This window comes from Paralichthys olivaceus, chromosome 12 (assembly GCF_024713975.1).
Source record: "Paralichthys olivaceus isolate ysfri-2021 chromosome 12, ASM2471397v2, whole genome shotgun sequence".
NCBI classification, from domain to species: domain Eukaryota; kingdom Metazoa; phylum Chordata; class Actinopteri; order Pleuronectiformes; family Paralichthyidae; genus Paralichthys; species Paralichthys olivaceus.
In genome coordinates, this window is record NC_091104.1 from 9,086,064 (window position 1) to 9,103,744 (window position 17,681).

Consider the following 17,681-nt stretch of genomic DNA (forward strand, 5'->3'; position numbering starts at 1 on the left):
TCACAAGCAGCTACTGTGTGAGTCCAGGCCAAATAGAGGAAACAGCTCCTGTCTCCATGGATACGACACAACAAGTCAGCATGGACGCACAGATTTTCTCAGGGCGTGTATTATTTTAACATATCAGTGAAATCAGTAAATATTTGTACCTCAGTTTCTACACGTGTTGACCCTGAAGGAGAAGTTGCACCATGTGTGACGTGTACAGAGTTTCCTCCTCTGTCAGAGTGGAGCAGATGGAGGCCGAGCTGTCACATCAGCTCTCAGCACTGCGGGCACACGTTGAGGAGAGTGGATTTATCTCATGCAGGTGAGGAAGCTTGGTGATGGTTGTGATTGTTTTATGCGCTCACTTTATTTCAGCTGCAAACTATTCTTAGATTGGAAGGAACTTGGAACTCAACTCTGCCTCCACTTGAAAATGTGTCTTGCTCTTTTGTTTGTTGTTGCTGCTTCTGGTGGATGTTGGAGCTTCACTGTGCAGATGAATGTGCAGAGTTTGAGGGATGTTTGTGTGAAATCTCTCCCCTGGTGCTTTTAGTAGTTTTTATATTTAATTTTGTTTCCTATTTTTATATTTTATGCACTTTTTCATATTGCACAAATACACCACAGAAAATTCCTAGAAATAGTTAATCCTGCTGATGCTGATGCCTTTACCTTAAATCTGAGTTTAAGACGTTACATCACAACTAGGTGGAAGTTGGAAGACAATCCAGATTCAAAATGTCCAGTGCATCCACACTTAGAATAGAATATAAATATAGAGACACCTCGTCCGACAGTTAATCAATAAAAACTTGCATCCATGAATGGAATCTTTTGCAATGGAATAGAGGCTTTTAAGTCGTTTCAATACATTTCTCTTTCAGTTCTGTTCTCCCGCCGAGAGATGTGTCCTTCTTCCGTGCGGAGAGGGAACATGCTCTGAGGAGAGGGCTTCAGGTCAGTCTTCATTTCTACCAAGTCCAAAGAAAATTCATTTATTGATTTCCTACTAATTTGCAATCAATCGAGACTTGTTTGTTTTTTCTTGAAGCAAAGTGAATGTGACTCCTCTTGGCTGCAGGTGGCTGAAGCTTCTCCTGTCCACTCCCAGGCTGATGTGATGCAGAGGGAGCTGGAGACTTGTTTCAGTCTGGAGAACACAGCTGACAGTCTGCCTGCTCTGCTGCACCAGGCATGAGCATGCATGAGGCCTGAACACTCCTCAACACTACATTTAGAAAAAAAACTTTTTGGCACACAATGGCAGCCAAAGATAAAAAGAGAACTGTAATTGAAACAGATTTCCTTTCCTGTATTTCCTCCCACAGTTTTACGCTGACAGATCATATCACTTGGCTCAGATCAAATATCTGCTCATGCTGAGGTGGAGGAGATTTTGCCGCCACACCAGCGTCATTGAGAAGCTTTATCCTCATTACAAGGTGAAAAAACACATTTTACACAAATGACACGTCAACACTCATTATGACAGGAGGTTTTCTTCCTCATTAATGTGAACCTGTTAGTGTCACAGCTTATTTGCTGCATTCACATTTTTCTTTTTTGGGGGGATGGAGAGCAAAATATCTGGAAGTGAATGTTAGGAAGAGAAATCACTGGATATATCCATAGATATAAGTAACTTCCTCAAATGTGTGAATTTACAAAAAATACACGAAAACATTTTTTAAATATATCATTACAGAAAAAAGGAAATATACTCAATCAGAGTAAATCAAATGTATACTAATGGAATGTAGGATAATAATAAAAACCTTTATTGACAATAAACAACTTTAAAATTATGTTATGTCACATCAGATTTGTTTTCTCTCAGGATCAGGTGAGATTTTTAACCAGCGAGTACGAGGATGCTGTTCAGAGAGCTCGTCGACTGTCAGCGAGCAGAGAGACGATCCTGACGGGACGAGGAAACCCTGCTCACCTGCTCACTCAGGACGACCTGCTCATTCACCTCCGCTGGCTCGTCTGCCACCTGCACTCTGTTCACACCATCCACAACTTCCTCAGGGTGAAAACACACAGGCTGCTTTACAGCCATCCACTGTGTTTGTCTTTTTATTATAACTGCTGCAGGTTTTGTTTTGTTTTTGCAGGTGCTGCACTATGTACCAGCCTGTGAAAGGAAAGATGACGAATTTCAGACAAGCCTCACGAAGGAGGAGGAAACTTTACATCAGACTCAAGATGCTGATGGTGAGAGTCAAACCAGCAGTCGCCTGGAAATCTACTTGTCAGTTTAATGAAAAGAATAAATCCCCCGAGAGGGAAGGAGGAGATCTGCCAGTGTCATGAGCGTCTGAAAAACAGATGATTAGATAAAAATCTTAACATCTGCAATAATTGTTAGATCATTTGATCAGCTGCTTTTCTAAAAGTCTTCCGTTTGAAATAAAGGTAAAACAGGCAAAATGCATCTGCACAGATATATTTCATTAAACCTGAAAAAGAACAAACATATAAAGACAGAAGTTATAGGTGAACATAAGGGTTTGAGCGGAGATGCTCATTCTACTGTTTGGTTCAACCACAGGTGTTTCAGAAACAGGAAACTTCCTCCCGCTCTCTGTTCACCTGGACGACTTTCTACCTGAGCTTCAGTCTTTGATCGTCTTCTTCCACCTGTCGTGTGACACAAGACAACTCAGGACGGCCGCAGATGAGATGGAGTTGTTCAGCACGGTAACAATGCTTAATGGACAACACTGCATCATATGCATAAATAACACAAACCAGGTTTTTGTCCCCTGCGTCACCAGCTGGTGTTTAAATGACACCATTGTATTTGAGTTTGAATCCCGGCCGCTGTCTCTTAAGGTGTGGAGAGAGTTCAGGACGATCTTCAGTCGTCAGGAGCAGATGAAAACGTTTCCTCAGTACGACGGCACAGAGGTCAAAGGGAGTCAGTGGGGGAGGAAGAGTGCGAGCGCGGCTCTGAGGAAGGAGGCCAACTGGATCCCTTTCATTCAGGTCTGAGATTATTTATACTTCCAGGTCAATTAGTCACACCACAAACTTATCTCTGTAATCCTATAAACGTGTTGGTTAATCCCAAACATTTTAGTTTGTTTCCCTCAAAGGATGAACTCTCGAACCTTCGTCACAGGTTTGAATTAATAAAAGTGTGTAAAACATTCCTGATGTGTTTCTGATCTTATGACCTTTTAGATTTATCTTGCAAATCCTTCCTGACCCCAGATTGGGAAACAGCGAACAAACAAATACAACAATTATTATCAACAGCTTTTAAATCCACACTATCTTCAAAATCATTTCTCAGTCATTGGGTTTTGTTCTTCAGGTGAAACCCCGTCGGGATCCCTGGCGGCAGAAACTCGTCACAAAGCTGCAGGAGGAGAAATGTGTGGACGAGCTGCTGAAGATGCACTGCAGGTTTCTACAGGTGAAATGGTTTATGGATAAATACAATCTTCTAAGCTTCCTTTTATTATTGATCTTCAGACCTGTGTTTCTGGTGTTGAGTTATTTCATCTTCTGTATCTCGTCAGGTCCCAGATCTGCTCCAAGTGTCCTCAGCTCTAAAAGAACACGCCGCTCACGTCTGTGACTCACAACTCACCCCCACCTCGTGTGTCTCACACAGCAGCAAAACAACACGACAGAGCATCTCAGAGACGTGGACGAGTGTTTACAAAGCTGCAGGTTTAACTCAGGCATGCATCATCCACTTTTCTGCTCAGAGAAACGGCCTCTTCATTTTCCTCAGCGCTGCCGACTGAATTCAAAATGACATTTGTCTCGTCAGGAAACACAAAGTCACTCGTCCACATCCAGACGCAGAGGAGGCAGCGAGGAGAGGAGTTTAAAGGGTCAAAGGTCAACAAGCGAAAGGTGTGTTTTACTGATGGACAGAAAACTGAAACAATGTGATGGTGCAATGCCACCAACCATTCATATCATATTTTGTTCACCTATTTACCTTTAACTCTTTTTTGGACTTATTCCAAAAAGATTTGAAGATGTCAACTTGTCTCAACCTTTTTTTTGACACTTTTAAGATGAAAAAAAAGTGGTTCATCCAAAAATATTTGAAAAATGAGTCTGCTGTGATTTTCAAGTGATATTTTTGCACAAATGAAAAGATAAACTGTTTGTTATTGGCTCCAGATCTCTAGAATAACTGATGAAACACTTCTCAATTGCCACTTTTTTCCTCTCAGCTTAGAAACATAAAACACATGATGTCAAACTGTGATAAAACTCTGCCTCTCTCCTGAGGACAGTCTGCAGCTGCTGGGTCTGGATGACAGTTTGGAGGAAGGAGCCTCAGACCCCATCGTTACCAGAGGTGCTTACCTGTCCCTGATTCACCTGCGTCATCTCAAACTGAGAGAGCTCCAGGTGAGAGACTCGCAGTCTGAGGGCTTTTGATGGATGATGTTTGCTATAAGCGATGATTAGATGTTCTGACTCCTACAAGTGCTTCACGTTCACCTTCAGCTTCTCTTGTCCGCAGCGCGTCTCTCTCGGGATGCTGAACTACCTGCGCTCCGTGGAGAGGACTCTGACCTTTGACCTGGCAGGTCTGCAGCTGGAGGAGGGAGAGCTGTGCAGCACAGCGGAGGAAACAGGCTGGATGAACGCTGCCAGAGGAGGAGCAGGGGAGGCGGGAGGTCTCGGCTCGCTCCAGTTCAACCACAACACTCCTGTCGACTACAAGGTACAAGGGACTGTGTTTTTACATGCACATCTATCTATCTATCTATCTATCTATCTATCTATCTATCTATCTATCTATCTATCTATCTATCTATCTATCTATCTAACAATCTATCTATCTATCTATCTACAAATAAAGAAAAGGTTTGAAAATATACATGATTCTTATAGTGTACAGTGACTTCCTTATATTCCAGGTTCGTTGCTCAGAGTTTATGGATTTTGCTGAGGTGGAGAATCTTCATGATTTCTACAGCTGTGAGGAGCGTGTGGTCCACACTCAGGACCAGAGAGGGTTCTACATCATGTATGACGCCGCCCTGAAGGACCTGGACGAGCTGGAGAATGAGCTTCTTCTCATTGGCTCTCACTATATCAAGAGATACATGACGGAGAAAATGGGAAAAGCTGAGGGAGCCTCAGCCTCCAACTGGAGGGCTGACGTCCACTCCTGGGCCGGGACAGATGTGGACCGAGTTGCAGTGCTGCTCGACTTGTGGACGTGTGAGACAGAGTTTTTAGAGAGTAAAGTGCAGGTAGAGTGGTGAATACAATATTCTCACGTCTCTTGATTTTCTGTCCTCTCTTTACTAACTGTACTTCTGATGCACCAATACATTTTACAAGACCACATTTAAGATTAAATGAAAGTATCGGATGAGAATTTCAATGAATTCATGTCTTTCTTTCTTCCCTAAATGCTGTTTCTTCTTCTTCTCTCCTCCAGCTCCTAAACTGTTACTGTGAAGCCTACCAGCACGCAGCAGGGACGGAGGAGAGGTTTGCTCTGGCCCGAGTCATCACTGACATCATGCACAGTCGACCACAGCTGGACCTGAACCAGGATCACTTTGTTCAGGCCTACAGGGCCGAGACAGACTGTCTGAGAAGTCACCAGCAGCTCATCAAAAATGTCCTGGATTATCAGGTGAAAACAGAAAGTCTGCAGAGGCATCGAGTTATGTTCACGTGTAGGAAGATTAAAGGTGGATTCACATGTATGAATGTCATCGTTTATTATTAGTTATTACCTCCATCAAGGTTTTGTTTCTGTTAGTTAGTCAACAGGATTATGCAAAAACTATTCTACTGAATTATTTGAAATTTTGTGGAGGGCTGGGGTGTGACCCAAAGAAGAGTCTGCTCAATGTTGTCATTGTGAGATAAATCGTTTTCTAACATTCTTATTGATTAAATAATTAATGGATCTTGATTAAAAAAATAAATAAATCTGTGAATGTGCAATTTGCTGCAGTTTGAATTCACATCCATTCTTTGGATCTAATAACTGGACGAATGCATTTTTAAAAATGAGACTCTGTGTAAAAGCTGCAGCTCGTATACTTCAGCCACATTTCTTCTTGGATATTAATGCACCTCGGTTTTATCTTGTGTTGCACTTTGATTCAGTTTAATCTTCGTGACAGATTGTGTTGTTCACCTCATCAGATTGAAAATCAGCGGCAGTACCTCCAGCGCATCTGGAGAGACGATCGTAAAGGCTGCATTCATGACTTTGGTCTTCCACTGAACTACGTTCCCAAACACATGGTGTCACTGGGAGGCAGCAGGTAAGTAAACAGAGAAGTCAGTTGAACGACCCTCTAGAAGTTCAAGATGCTGGGATCTTAAGCCCTCTGAACTGACCTTCTTGTGTTTGCAGCCCTGCACTAATGAACGTATTCCTCCTGGAGGTTCACCCGTCCCTCTGCCTGGCCTCTGCGGTCTATCAGGGTTTAGTCCAGGCCCACACAGAACTCTGTCAGCTGCACAGAGCCACCAGCGTCTCCGACAAGCTCCTCCTGCAGCAGAAGCTCCTGCATCAGGCCCTGCAGAGCTGGAACAACCTGGGTTCACCTGGAGCCTCCTACAGTTCTCAGATACAGAGGGATGTAGGTTTTTATTTCTCTGGACTCTTTGCAAATAAACATAAAGAAAGGGAACAGATTAACTCCAGTCTACTTTCCTGTCCAGTTGTTCTCAGGTGTGTTCTTCGAGGACCCAGGTCTGGTGCAGAACGTGGGGCTGTCATTGGTGAAGTCTGCAGAGGAGAAGCACGTGATGCAGGGAAGAGAGAAACAGTTGTATGCAGTGGAAACTTTCTCCAAGCTGCTGGAGCTCGTCACCGTCCGACATCGACTGCTGGAGTCGGCCTCAGAGACGGAACATCTGGCACAGTAAAAATCTCAGTCACATCAGGGTGGAGCTGGTTCACAAAGTGTTCTCTAACATCCATCCTCATTAACCAGAGGAGCCTTCAATAAATGTTTTTAGTAATCAACAAGGATGAAGTCATTTCAATATCCTTGTTCTTATGTCTCCTTCTTTTTTAATATTTCTTTTTGTCCTGATCTTTCAGAAAACAACACATGAGTTTATCTGCTTTTTTTTCTTTTTAAATCTTCCATTTTCTCTTATTCTGTATATATTATCCTCCACTTGGATGAACTTAACTAAATTCTGATTAGAAAAACTGTAAAATCCTATTTTTGTTCTTCAACAGCTTTAAGACTGAGGTCCAAGATTTAACCAGACTCTTCTCAGTGTCTAGTAAAAATCAGTTTTCTCTCTCATGTTTTTTCGGTCTGGTTACACTGTAGTTCATCTAATATGTTCAGTATCATGTCAGGTTGTAACGTCCAGTATTTCTGTCCAGGTTGTACAGAAACGTGGCCTCGGAGCTCGGCTTCAGTGAGTTCCACCTGCATCTGAGGCCGGTGCAGTTTGAGGTCGCTGAACAAAAAGACCAAACAGAGCAGAGGCCTTTGTTTATCACGGCGGTGCTGGAGGATGACTCGTCTGTGGACAGGTCAATAAAACCACCACATGTCTTACACCCACGTGTAAATCTATGACTGCACATTACAGACACATCCAGGGAACAGTTTCATTCATATACTGTATTAAAGAGTCTTTTAAGAAGCTGCACTTTTCAGCTTGTTCCTCACTGATGTGAAACAGATATCAGGGCAACAGGAAATGCTGTTTGTATGATTTTACCTCTCGATCCTGCTTCTGCTTGTGTGCTCTTGTATTTCTGCTTTTCCACATGAGCACTGAAGTATGTTTTTAAAGTGGATTACCGTCTGCTGCAGGTTCCTCCCCTCCCACCTGCCTCTGAGCATCCAGGAGCTGGACGAGGAGCAGGTCGGGAGGTTCAGCTTCAGCTCGGAGGAGGCGGTTAGTCGCGTACGTTCAGATGAAGCATCGGATCTTTAACATTAATATAAAAATATATAGAAATAAAACACTTCTTTAACCCATTGTCTCATGTTTTCACAGCTCATGAACACACAGAGCATCGAGAACCTCCAGGTGACTTTGGCCTGTCAGGTGACCCAGAAGAACGCCCTGATAAGTGCTGTGAAAGTGGCGTGTCTCTGCTATTGGGCAGAGAGTGTGACATCATCAGCTGAGGTGTGTATTTAACAGTGGTGGTACATTTACTCATGCAGTGTACTTAAACATGACGGAAAGTATTTCCTTTTGCTGCTACTGTATATTTATACTCCAATTCATTTGTTCATTAAACAAAGTTTGAGAAAGAGCTTCCTGTTTCAGTTTGAGTTTGTTTTCTCATTTGTTTTTTTTAGGGTGAAGAATTCCTTCATTCTGGTAAACTGCACAAGAAGTCAAACATGAAAACTCCGACCACCACCAGGGAGAGGTAACTTTCCTTAAAAAACAAATTACACTGGTGATGATTGACAGAGCTTTTGTTCTCTTTAATAAACAGTCTTGTTTGTCGCTGCAGGCTGGTGGAGGCCTTCGTGTCCATACAGCTGGAAAAAGTGGGTCTGCGTGACGAGATGCTGAACTCGTTTGTGAAGAAGAAACGAGCCGTGGGGGGTCTCATACGAACCCTGGTGAGTCAGTGGTGGATAGATTTCCAGGGATCTGAGCAGGATGATGTGATCGTTTGTCCGTGAAGTCAAACGAGTTTCTCTCACTCTGCAGGAGGAAGCAGCAAAGATCAAACGGAGCCTCATAATCAAGTTTCTCAAGAAGTAAGTCTGTGAAAAACAAATTCACTCTGTTACGAAACAAGACAATAGCACATCTCATCTCTGTGCCTGTGTGAAAAGAAGATTCTTTGTCTGTCATTATTTCAACAGGTTCAGCACACGGATATCTCAGTATTGTCACAGAGCGCAGATCGTTGAATATTACTACAGTTTAACTTCTCTATTGGACGATGTCCCCTCCGTCCGTCGGTCTCACTTCACGACGGAACAAACCAGCGTGCCCGAGGTTATTTTGGATTCAGGGGTTGACCTTTCTCCTGACCCCAGGTACAACCAGCTTCAATTTGATTGGTTATTAATCAGTAAAATATGAAAATAATCATGCACACGTGTGTTTTTAAGTCTTATTTAATCAACATAATAAGAGAGAAGAGTCACACATATCTGTAAAATATCAAGACAGTGCAGTCCTTGATGTAGGAGAACAAATACAATATGTATCATTAACAAATAAAGCCAACAATAAAATCAATCATTTATTAGATAGTCTATCTATCTATCTATCTATCTATCTATCTATCTATCTATCTATCTATCTATCTATCTATCTATCTATCTACTATACAATAATGAAAAAATAAATGTTTTTTAAAGAAGGTGCTTTAGAAAATACATGGGAATAAAACAACAGAAAAAATTACAAAACTAAAATATGAAATAGAAAATAAAATAAAATATTAAAAATCAGGTATTCAAAGGTTTTACTGTACATTTTGTTTTAAGCAATGATTTAAAACAGGTAAATCTCCTCACATGTGCGTAATATTAATCTGGGGACCAACACTTAGCAAAGACTGTATATTATAGTCAAGACTAAATGGACAATAACACATCTCCTCCCATCAAATGTTGTCTGTTACACATGTAAAAACCAGAAAAACCTTGTGCATTACAGTGTGGATTTGTTTTTTCACTTTTTTATCTGAATTCTCTTCTTCCTCTCCAGCAGCATGTTTCAGCGTCGGCAGCAGCAGCAGTTGTTGTTGTCTGCAGACGGAAAAACTCTCCTGAACCTGTGGGTCGTCCCTCATTTCTCTGAGGTGCTGCACATGTTCCAAACACTGGAGATTCCGGTGAGACTCTTATATTATGAATACATCAGAACAGCAAGTGATAAGATAAGATCAGGTAATGTAAAGTAAACATGCAATGTGAATGTAAGGAAAATATAAATATAATGGAATAGAAATAATACATACAGTGTATACAACAGAATATATACAGTGTATATATATATATAAATACTGTATATATTCTGTCCTCCTCTGTTGCTCTTACTTCCACAGGCCTGTGCTGCTGCCCTCCATCACACCCTGCACATAGTCTCAGCTCTTCATGACATCATTTATTACCTGGTGAGTTTCTCCAGACTCGGCAACACAGAAAACTCCTGGAGCCGGAGGAACGTACAAGAGGCTCCGCATCTTGTGGCCGACTGGGGAGGAGCTGAAGGCATCGGTAGGTGGAGGTTTCAACTAAAGCATCACAGTCATCACGTACGTTTGTTTGTCTGCTTTCTATTAAAGCATCATTACCATCAGTGGTCACTGTCTAATAAATGTATTCATCAAATCACAGTAATCTCATCACATCTACAGGAGCAGAGCTGCAGGAGATCCAGCGTCAGGTCGACCGTCTGTCTGACCCCAGCAGCCCCGAGTCAGTGGGTCGTCTGCTGCAGCTTCGCAGGCAGGTTCTCCTCCTGCAGTTTGACACGGCGGTCAGACACCTCATCAGGTCAGTGCGTGTGAGCTGCAACAACATCCTCATCTGTTACAGTGAAAACGTCTCGTCAGAGGTAATAAAAGTACATCAACACTGGGTCTTCTCCCTTTGTTACATGTGTTTGTTGTGTTCAGGGAGGCGTTCCTGTCAGCGGGTGACATGGCTTCTTACCAGAGTGTGAGCGACAACATGACGACTGCTCTTCCTCTGCTGAGTGACAGAATCCAGGCCGACGTGTTCAGCATCACGCTGCCTGTTCCTCGACCTCTAGAGACCCGAGGCTGTCGGGTCGGTTTACATTAACATCAGATGGTATCATATCATGTCATATATCATATCATAATTATATCATGTGATATATCATCATATCAGATTGAATCCCAATCATATAATATCTCAGTGTCCTGTTGTTTTCTCTCCAGGCTCAGAGTTTGTTCTCATGGAGAAGTTTCACAGCCTGTCATGGATTGTTCCCTCTACATGTTTGGGACGTACCACCCATCGAGCACTGCATGCAGGTTCGACCCCTGATATGTTCTCTCACGTGTACAGACAGAAACACCCATCCTACATTAACACAGACACGATCACACAAACAGTTGTGTGTGTGTTGTGTTTGTGTGCAGCTGTGTCTCAGTGGCCTGAAGGACTGCAGCAGACTGCAGACCAATGCAGCGATCCTCGGCGTGTCTCTGCTCATGGAGGACGTCCTGAACAGCGGAGGAGACGCAGAGCCCGTCCGTCTCCATGGCAACAAAGATGACCTTCTGCACGATGGAAAACCTAATGAAGTAAAAGACGAAGATGTTTATAAGTTGTTACGCAAATTCACGCTCAGCCAGGCCAATCACAGAGCTGGGATACAAAGTGTATTCACAAGGCTGCTCATGGTAACGAACCCACTCTGTTGTATTTGTTAAACGTCAGGTCACATTAACTCTGTTGTGTCTTCATCTCAGGAGGACAAAAGCTGCTCAGAAGTGGAAGAGAAGAAGACGTGTGTGTTGAACTCCACTTCTCCTCCTCCTCCTCCTCCTCCTCCTCCTCCTCCTCCTCCTCCTCCTCAGGATCCGCTCCGAGTGCAGCGTGTGCTGAAAGGTTTCCTCCTGCTGACCAAACAGCTTCAGGTCTTTAAGGAGAGCTGGGCTCGAAGACGTCTGGGTCCTGAGATATTCAGTTCACCCACTTCATATCAGCAGTTCATCAACCTCTACAGGTACAGTCAGGATTTTATTTGATTTCAGCAGCTGTAAATGTTTGTAAATCTGCAATAGTCAATTTAGTCGTTGTTCTGGAACTTTTCACCGTTTCCCAGAATGTTTGTCAGTAAATTTACTTCCTCGTCTGACTTTTATACTTTCACGTGCCCAGAATGGCGCCCAGCAGAGGACACACCTCCACCAAGGCCCAACAGTCGCCCTAAATCTAATCACACTGCACCAAATTTCACACATTCATAGATAACTATCAAACCAACCAACCCACAAAGGGGTGAAAACATAACCCCCTTGGTTGAGGTAACAAATTAAGAGCATTTCATAAAGGACCTTGAGGAAGATCATTACTTCACCTGTTGTCTCTATGATGAAGTTTGACCTTTGAATCTCATGTTCAGCACTGATTCTTTTAATAGCTGCTTCCCAAAAGGTTCATTATTTGATTTTATTTGATCAATATCATATCTAAAGTTGTCTTTGCTTTACAGAGCTGAAATCTTTTACCCCAGTATGAAAGCTCTGGCTCGACAAATGGGTAAAGAGCGTGATTATGAGCTCCTCATTTCTGGCAGCCGGTCTTTCCTGCCCCCTGCTGGAGCTTCAGAGATTGACGTGAAAGCCTGGCAGGTACAATTTCAACAAAAGCACACAATGAAAAGCCTCATGTGTTCATAACGAGACCTGATTACCTGGTGCAATGTCTCAGCTTCACACACTGCTGGAGATCACCGAGTGCGACATGATCAGGTCCGTGCAGAGGAGGGTCCACAGAGAGCTGACCCTGGTGCTTTCGGAGCGGACCCGTCAGGATCCATGTCTCCCTACAGGTACAAAAAATAAAAAACACAGAGTCCACCTTTAACCAGACGAGAAAATGACAGAGCTGCAGTTTTAATAAAAATATTCCATGTTTGTTCAGAGCTGTGGAAAAAGGCCTCACTGAAGCACAGTGTGTCTCCTGAGCGGCCGCAGATCGTGGAGGCCTTCGTGGAGCAGCTGATGGAAGGAGCCGAGCAGCTGGACGGACAGGTAGGAAAAACCACGCTGGAAACATGTACGCTGTAATTTCTGCTTGTACGCTGTGTTTCAAATGTACATTTGTAGTTAAAATGCAACTTAATGCCATCACGTGTATCTGGAAAAAAAGAGAAACAACTCAGAAATAAATTCAAATTCTGTCTTTAAGAAATACAGACATAAAATTCCAGATTTCAGTTTTTCTTTCTTTGCTTTTGTCCGACAATCACAACCAAAATCATCACTAGAAATACGTCTTTTACTGCTCTATTACAATACAGAGTATGTGCTGTTTTACATATTTACTGTGACCTTCACTCACAATACCAGAGCAGGAGAAAACCCTCCTGTGATCATATTGTTCTCCCCGTGTCTTTCTGTTTCCGTGCTGAAAGCTAATCCTCCTGTTGTCTCTTGTTCCAGCTGGTGATCTCTCAGGATCATCTCCGGCTGTGTTCCACTCACCTCGGCTCCTCTCTGATGGAGCGAGAGCGTCGCAGCTTCCTGCTTTACTCACACTTCTATGAGCAAATTCTGCAGCAGCAGACTCAGCTGCTGTATCAGAAAGAACAAGTACATGTGCAGTTCATCACAAACAATTCATTTCACTGGTAGTTTATGTAGACTGCTTCTTCAAGAACTAATGTTCATGACTTCATGACCTTTAGACAGAAAGATCTTTGTGTTAATAGTAACTTGTCAAATCTTTGGTCTGTCACATAATTTCTACTCTGAATTTTTCCCTTTTTCCATTTTAACCTCAGGATTTAAAGAATCTTAAGGACTCTCAGACAAGTAACGTTCACAAAGAGGTAAGAACTATAAACACTGTGTTTAACAATAAGACAAAGAAAGACAGAGAGAGGGAACTTAATCCTCACCGCAGGTCTTTCTTCTCTCGGTGGACATTCACACGAGCGCTCATCTGTGAGGTTTCTACTTTCTGTCAACTCGACAGCTGGGAAACTAAGAGTTTTACTCATGGTATGACAATGTTGGTCAGTTCGTCTGGAGGGAAATAAAACTGGGTGACGAACGTGGTAAAACAAATGTCTATGAGTATCTGTTTGTCTTCATTTCTTGGATGAACGACCACGACATTTAGTGTAAATAATTGTGGTCCTAACGATGTGGGTAAGCCTCTGAAGCTTTAGGATACCTCTAAAACGTATCACCACATTCCTCCAGCTGTATGTTGAGATCATCACAAACAAACGTGTTCGTACAAATGAATAATCGTGTGTTACTGTTGCCCAGGTGTCAGTTTTGTGTCGCGGGATGATGTTGGAGATCTCAGCTCTGCAGGCTCGAGTCGCTCACCTCCAAGAAGAGAAGCGTTCTCTGGAAGAACGACTCAGTCTGAGGTTTAAAGAGCGTTACGACCCTTTGGTCCGACATCTCTTCTCCACCTGCCTCCAGCTGAAGGTGACAAATTCTATCTCGTACGTGTTTATCTAGAATGAATACATAAAGCAAAGGTCTGCTCAGGCAGCAAAGGTTTCTTATATTTAATTCTACTGATTTCTTTTGAACCTCTTCTACAAACTGAGTGATAACTTCATTTTTCCAGTCTCATGTTTATTATTCATCACTGACTGTTTGCTCCTGTGATGTTATTTCCTTGTTTGAGATGTTAGATGTTTATTTGTGTGAACCTCAGCTTGGACTCGATGAGCGTCAGTGGCAGGTGGAGCAGGACGTGAGTGTGATGGTGAACACAATCCGAGCAGAGGGAGTCGACAGAATCATGAAACTCAAAAAGAAACATGGCTGCACCAAAGACAACGATGGACTCTCCCTCACACAGTTAAAGGTACAAACAGGCAAGACTTTTATATGTGTCAGTAATTTGATGATTTCTAAATCTACAAAAATATCAGAAGACACGTTTATGCTTTACCTTTAAACACACATCTTTGTCAGAGGGAAGAAGTCCACGAGTTGAGTCTGGAGAACAGTCAGCTGACGGCTCTGCTCTGTAAACTGAAGGCTCTGAGTCGATGGCGTCAGGTGGTCGACCAGGGGAAGCTTCACCGACGGCTGCTTCAGACTCAGCAGGTCAGCAGCACAAACAAACGCTCGCTATTCAGGTCCCATTCTTTTTGTGCAGGAAGGAAATGAAAACCAAACGCTGTCAGTGTTCCTCACTGTCTATTTAATATAATATCACATATGTTTAAAGGTCGAATCAAATACATTTGAGAATTATCTCTCTCTATATATATATATATATTCTTAAATTGATTTTAAAAAGTTTTTTATCTTTGCCTTTACTTTTATAATCTGAAAAAAAAGTGTAAAAAATATATTTTTCAAGCTAAAATTTTTAGTTCCTTATTTTTTTAATTTTCTCAGTCTCACTTCACTTACTAGACTTTAATTTATTATGTGATTCACATATTTGCTCTAAATATATTTCGATTTCTTTAATGCTCATATGTGTATTAATGATTATTTTCTAATTAACTGATAATAGGTAAAGGACAATACCCATATAATAATATTTATAAAAAAATGTTTTAGCAGGCAGGTTGGTACTTAAAATCCTTTTCTGATCAACATAAAGATGTATAAGAAATATATACAAAGTATATATTTTATCGCCCGATAGTGCTTTTTCCTGTCATATGTTTTTTATTACATTTTACTTGTGAAATGATCATTAAAGAGCATCACAGTGTTTACAGCTGTAGTTATCACCCTTCATGTCCAGAGTGAAATCACCAGTCGCACTGAGGCGCTCAGAGTGAAGATGGTTGCAGAGGACCAGGTGATTTTCCTGCAGGAGGAGCTGGACGCTGCCCGACAGATGTTGACCAGCTGCCAGGCCGAGTGCAGCCGCACCAAGAGGCTGCTCGACAGGAAGGTGGGGAGACTTCACTGCTGCACTAACACACACTGTCACATTTCTGAGTGAGAGACTGAGAAACTTAGAACCTATGATTCAGAAAATCACAGCTTGTATTCACTCCAAACACTTTAACACTCGCTCTCAGACGGAGGAGCTGCAGGAGGCCCGGCATCAGTCTGCACAGGAGGCTCGCAGCAGGCAGGAGCTGGAGAGTTACCGAGTGCAGAGGCTGGAGGAGATGAGGGCTGATGTGGAGGACAGAGACGGACAGCTCCGAGCGCTCAACCAGCAGCTGGACAGAGGAGGCAGGATGAGCCAGATACAGAGACAACGCAGCGCCAGAGAGATCCGACAGGTCTGTGAATGAGATCGCATAACAACAGACTCCACAGAACACAACATATGAGACAACATCTGTATCTTTAACGCTTTTCATGAGTAAAGAGTCAATTATCAGGATTTTCTTACTTTTCACCAACATTTCTGATGATTGGATTTTGGATTAATAGTGATGATAGGCACATTTTTTTAGAGAATAAATCTATGAATAGTTTAAATTATTTAAAAAGTGAAGAACATTTGATTTTGATTTAAAACACATGAAAAGATGTATAGACTTCTTTTGCATTTTAGTGCTTAAAGTGAAGAGGATGCTCTCAAGATTAGGATTAGAATAGGAAGTGAACCAAAGTCATTAAGATTCACTCTCTTGGAACATCTTTATCAAATTTCATGCCAATCAATTTAATTCTAGATAATGACAAAGAAACAAAAAGTCAAAGGTCAAGTAATCAAACTATATGTGTGGATGTGTAGGTGAAGGAGCAGCTTCATCAGGAGCGCTCCCTCAAACAAGAAGCTTTTCAGCAGGTGGAGAAGCTGAAACATCAGGTGAACGACACGGAGGCAGCTTCCTCCAGGTGCAACTCTACAGCAGGTACAAACTGTGGTCTCTACACACTGGACAGTTTCTCCATTTGCTTCAGGTAATTCCTAATTCTCTGCGTCTGTCACAGGGCAAAGCAGAACGTGTTTCACGCTGTCGGTCAGCAGATTGAGTTCTAGAAGTCCCTCAGCAGGTACTGAAACCACCACAGAGCAATAACACCTCCGAGCACTGGAGAGATCCTCAAAGACAATCGTATATAAGCTGCTCATGTGGCTCAGAAGTAAAATGAGATGATCCAGACACTCGTAACTTGTCATAATGATATCTGAACTCAGCCTCTGCTCTGCGTCTCTCTCAGGTCTGCACAGGGTCAGTCGGCAGCAGTCGGACCTGCAAAGACACCAGAGAGTCGACGCAGCCAGGAGTCGTTCAAACACAAGACTGGACCGAGCCAAAGCAGTGAGTGAGACTCCGCAGCGTCACACACAGAGAATTCAACCGAGTTCAACTGAAGTTTAAACTCCCACGTGTTCTGTTGAGAAGTGAATGAAGAAGCTCAATGTAAAGTTGACATAATAGAAACTGGTTTTCAGCTCCTCTATTGTTTCTACAGATATAAATAGAGTTTGTTGACAGAACTAGGAAGTGTTGGAGATTTGTAATGTGAAGTTTTCTCCAGGGACAGTTGTAGAATAACAGAGAAATACATGCAACAAACTGTAGATGTTATATTTAAGTTATGAGTTCTGTAACATTGTTCTTGGATAAACACCAGCAGTGTTTTTGTTTCTCTTCCAGGATCCGTCTCGCCTGCAGGTCCTGACCGCAGACACGTTACTACCAGAGCTGTGAGATGCAGAACATTCTCCCCTGGGGAAGTTTCATGAAGCCAGGGAGTTGTTGAGCGAGTTTTTCCAGCTGCAGAACGCTGCTGATCATTTGTTTGTCTGAACAAAGTCCAATTAACTCGATTTCAAAAAGCCAAGATGTAAACCTGAGAGGATTTATCTTGTTTTCATCTCATTATCATCTCAGCTTATCTTATCATCTCTTATTATCCATCGCATGTCACTATGACGTCTCTCGGACCTATACTTTTGGCTGTATCATTTCTTGTGTGTGTAAGTTTTCTGTTTTCACCTCTCCATTGGCTGTAATGTGAATTTTGAAAAAAAAAAAAGGTCAGAGAGAAGAACAACAGTCAAAACCCACTCCCACAATCACATTTTTTAACTCTAACCAATAAAAAATATATGAGTACGGCAAAG

At 42.4% G+C, this 17,681-nt stretch overlaps 1 protein-coding gene across 2 annotated transcripts; it reads left to right on the top strand.

The window, feature by feature from the left end:
- The first annotated feature begins 42 nt into the window (after positions 1–42).
- si:ch73-242m19.1 (coiled-coil domain containing 162) lies at positions 43–17,680 on the top strand. Of its 2 annotated transcripts, none has more exons than XM_069536242.1 (46): positions 43–310; positions 873–945; positions 1,070–1,180; positions 1,317–1,430; positions 1,826–2,020; positions 2,106–2,205; positions 2,543–2,691; positions 2,827–2,979; positions 3,311–3,412; positions 3,519–3,683; positions 3,776–3,861; positions 4,254–4,371; positions 4,487–4,690; positions 4,887–5,225; positions 5,417–5,617; positions 6,139–6,260; positions 6,353–6,581; positions 6,664–6,866; positions 7,346–7,498; positions 7,785–7,878; positions 7,972–8,106; positions 8,283–8,356; positions 8,444–8,555; positions 8,647–8,696; positions 8,805–8,981; positions 9,661–9,787; positions 10,001–10,172; positions 10,313–10,451; positions 10,574–10,727; positions 10,862–10,957; positions 11,066–11,230; positions 11,399–11,655; positions 12,145–12,283; positions 12,363–12,483; positions 12,576–12,685; positions 13,097–13,246; positions 13,438–13,485; positions 13,931–14,098; positions 14,334–14,486; positions 14,597–14,731; positions 15,387–15,539; positions 15,670–15,879; positions 16,341–16,461; positions 16,541–16,603; positions 16,772–16,872; positions 17,212–17,680. In XM_069536242.1, exons 1-46 carry the CDS (start codon positions 192–194, stop codon positions 17,263–17,265), a joined length of 6,414 nt encoding a protein of 2,137 aa, XP_069392343.1. In that variant the 5' UTR covers positions 43–191; the 3' UTR covers positions 17,266–17,680. The 2 variants fall into 2 exon arrangements, with proteins under 2 accessions (XP_069392343.1, XP_069392344.1); XM_069536243.1 differs by having other exon boundaries at positions 9,664–9,787.
- Position 17,681: the final 1 nt, after the last annotated feature.

What these genes read in the sequence shown, in the direction of transcription:
- si:ch73-242m19.1 (XM_069536242.1), top strand. Translation starts at nt 192, where the DNA reads ATGTGTGACGTGTACAGAGTTTCCTCCTCTGTCAGAGTGGAGCAGATG. An exon ending in CCATCCACAACTTCCTCAGG is followed by an intron (nt 2,021 to 2,105) that starts GTGAAAACACAC and finishes TTGTTTTTGCAG; the next exon opens with GTGCTGCACTATGTACCAGC. An exon ending in GGATCCATGTCTCCCTACAG is followed by an intron (nt 12,484 to 12,575) that starts GTACAAAAAATA and finishes ATGTTTGTTCAG; the next exon opens with AGCTGTGGAAAAAGGCCTCA.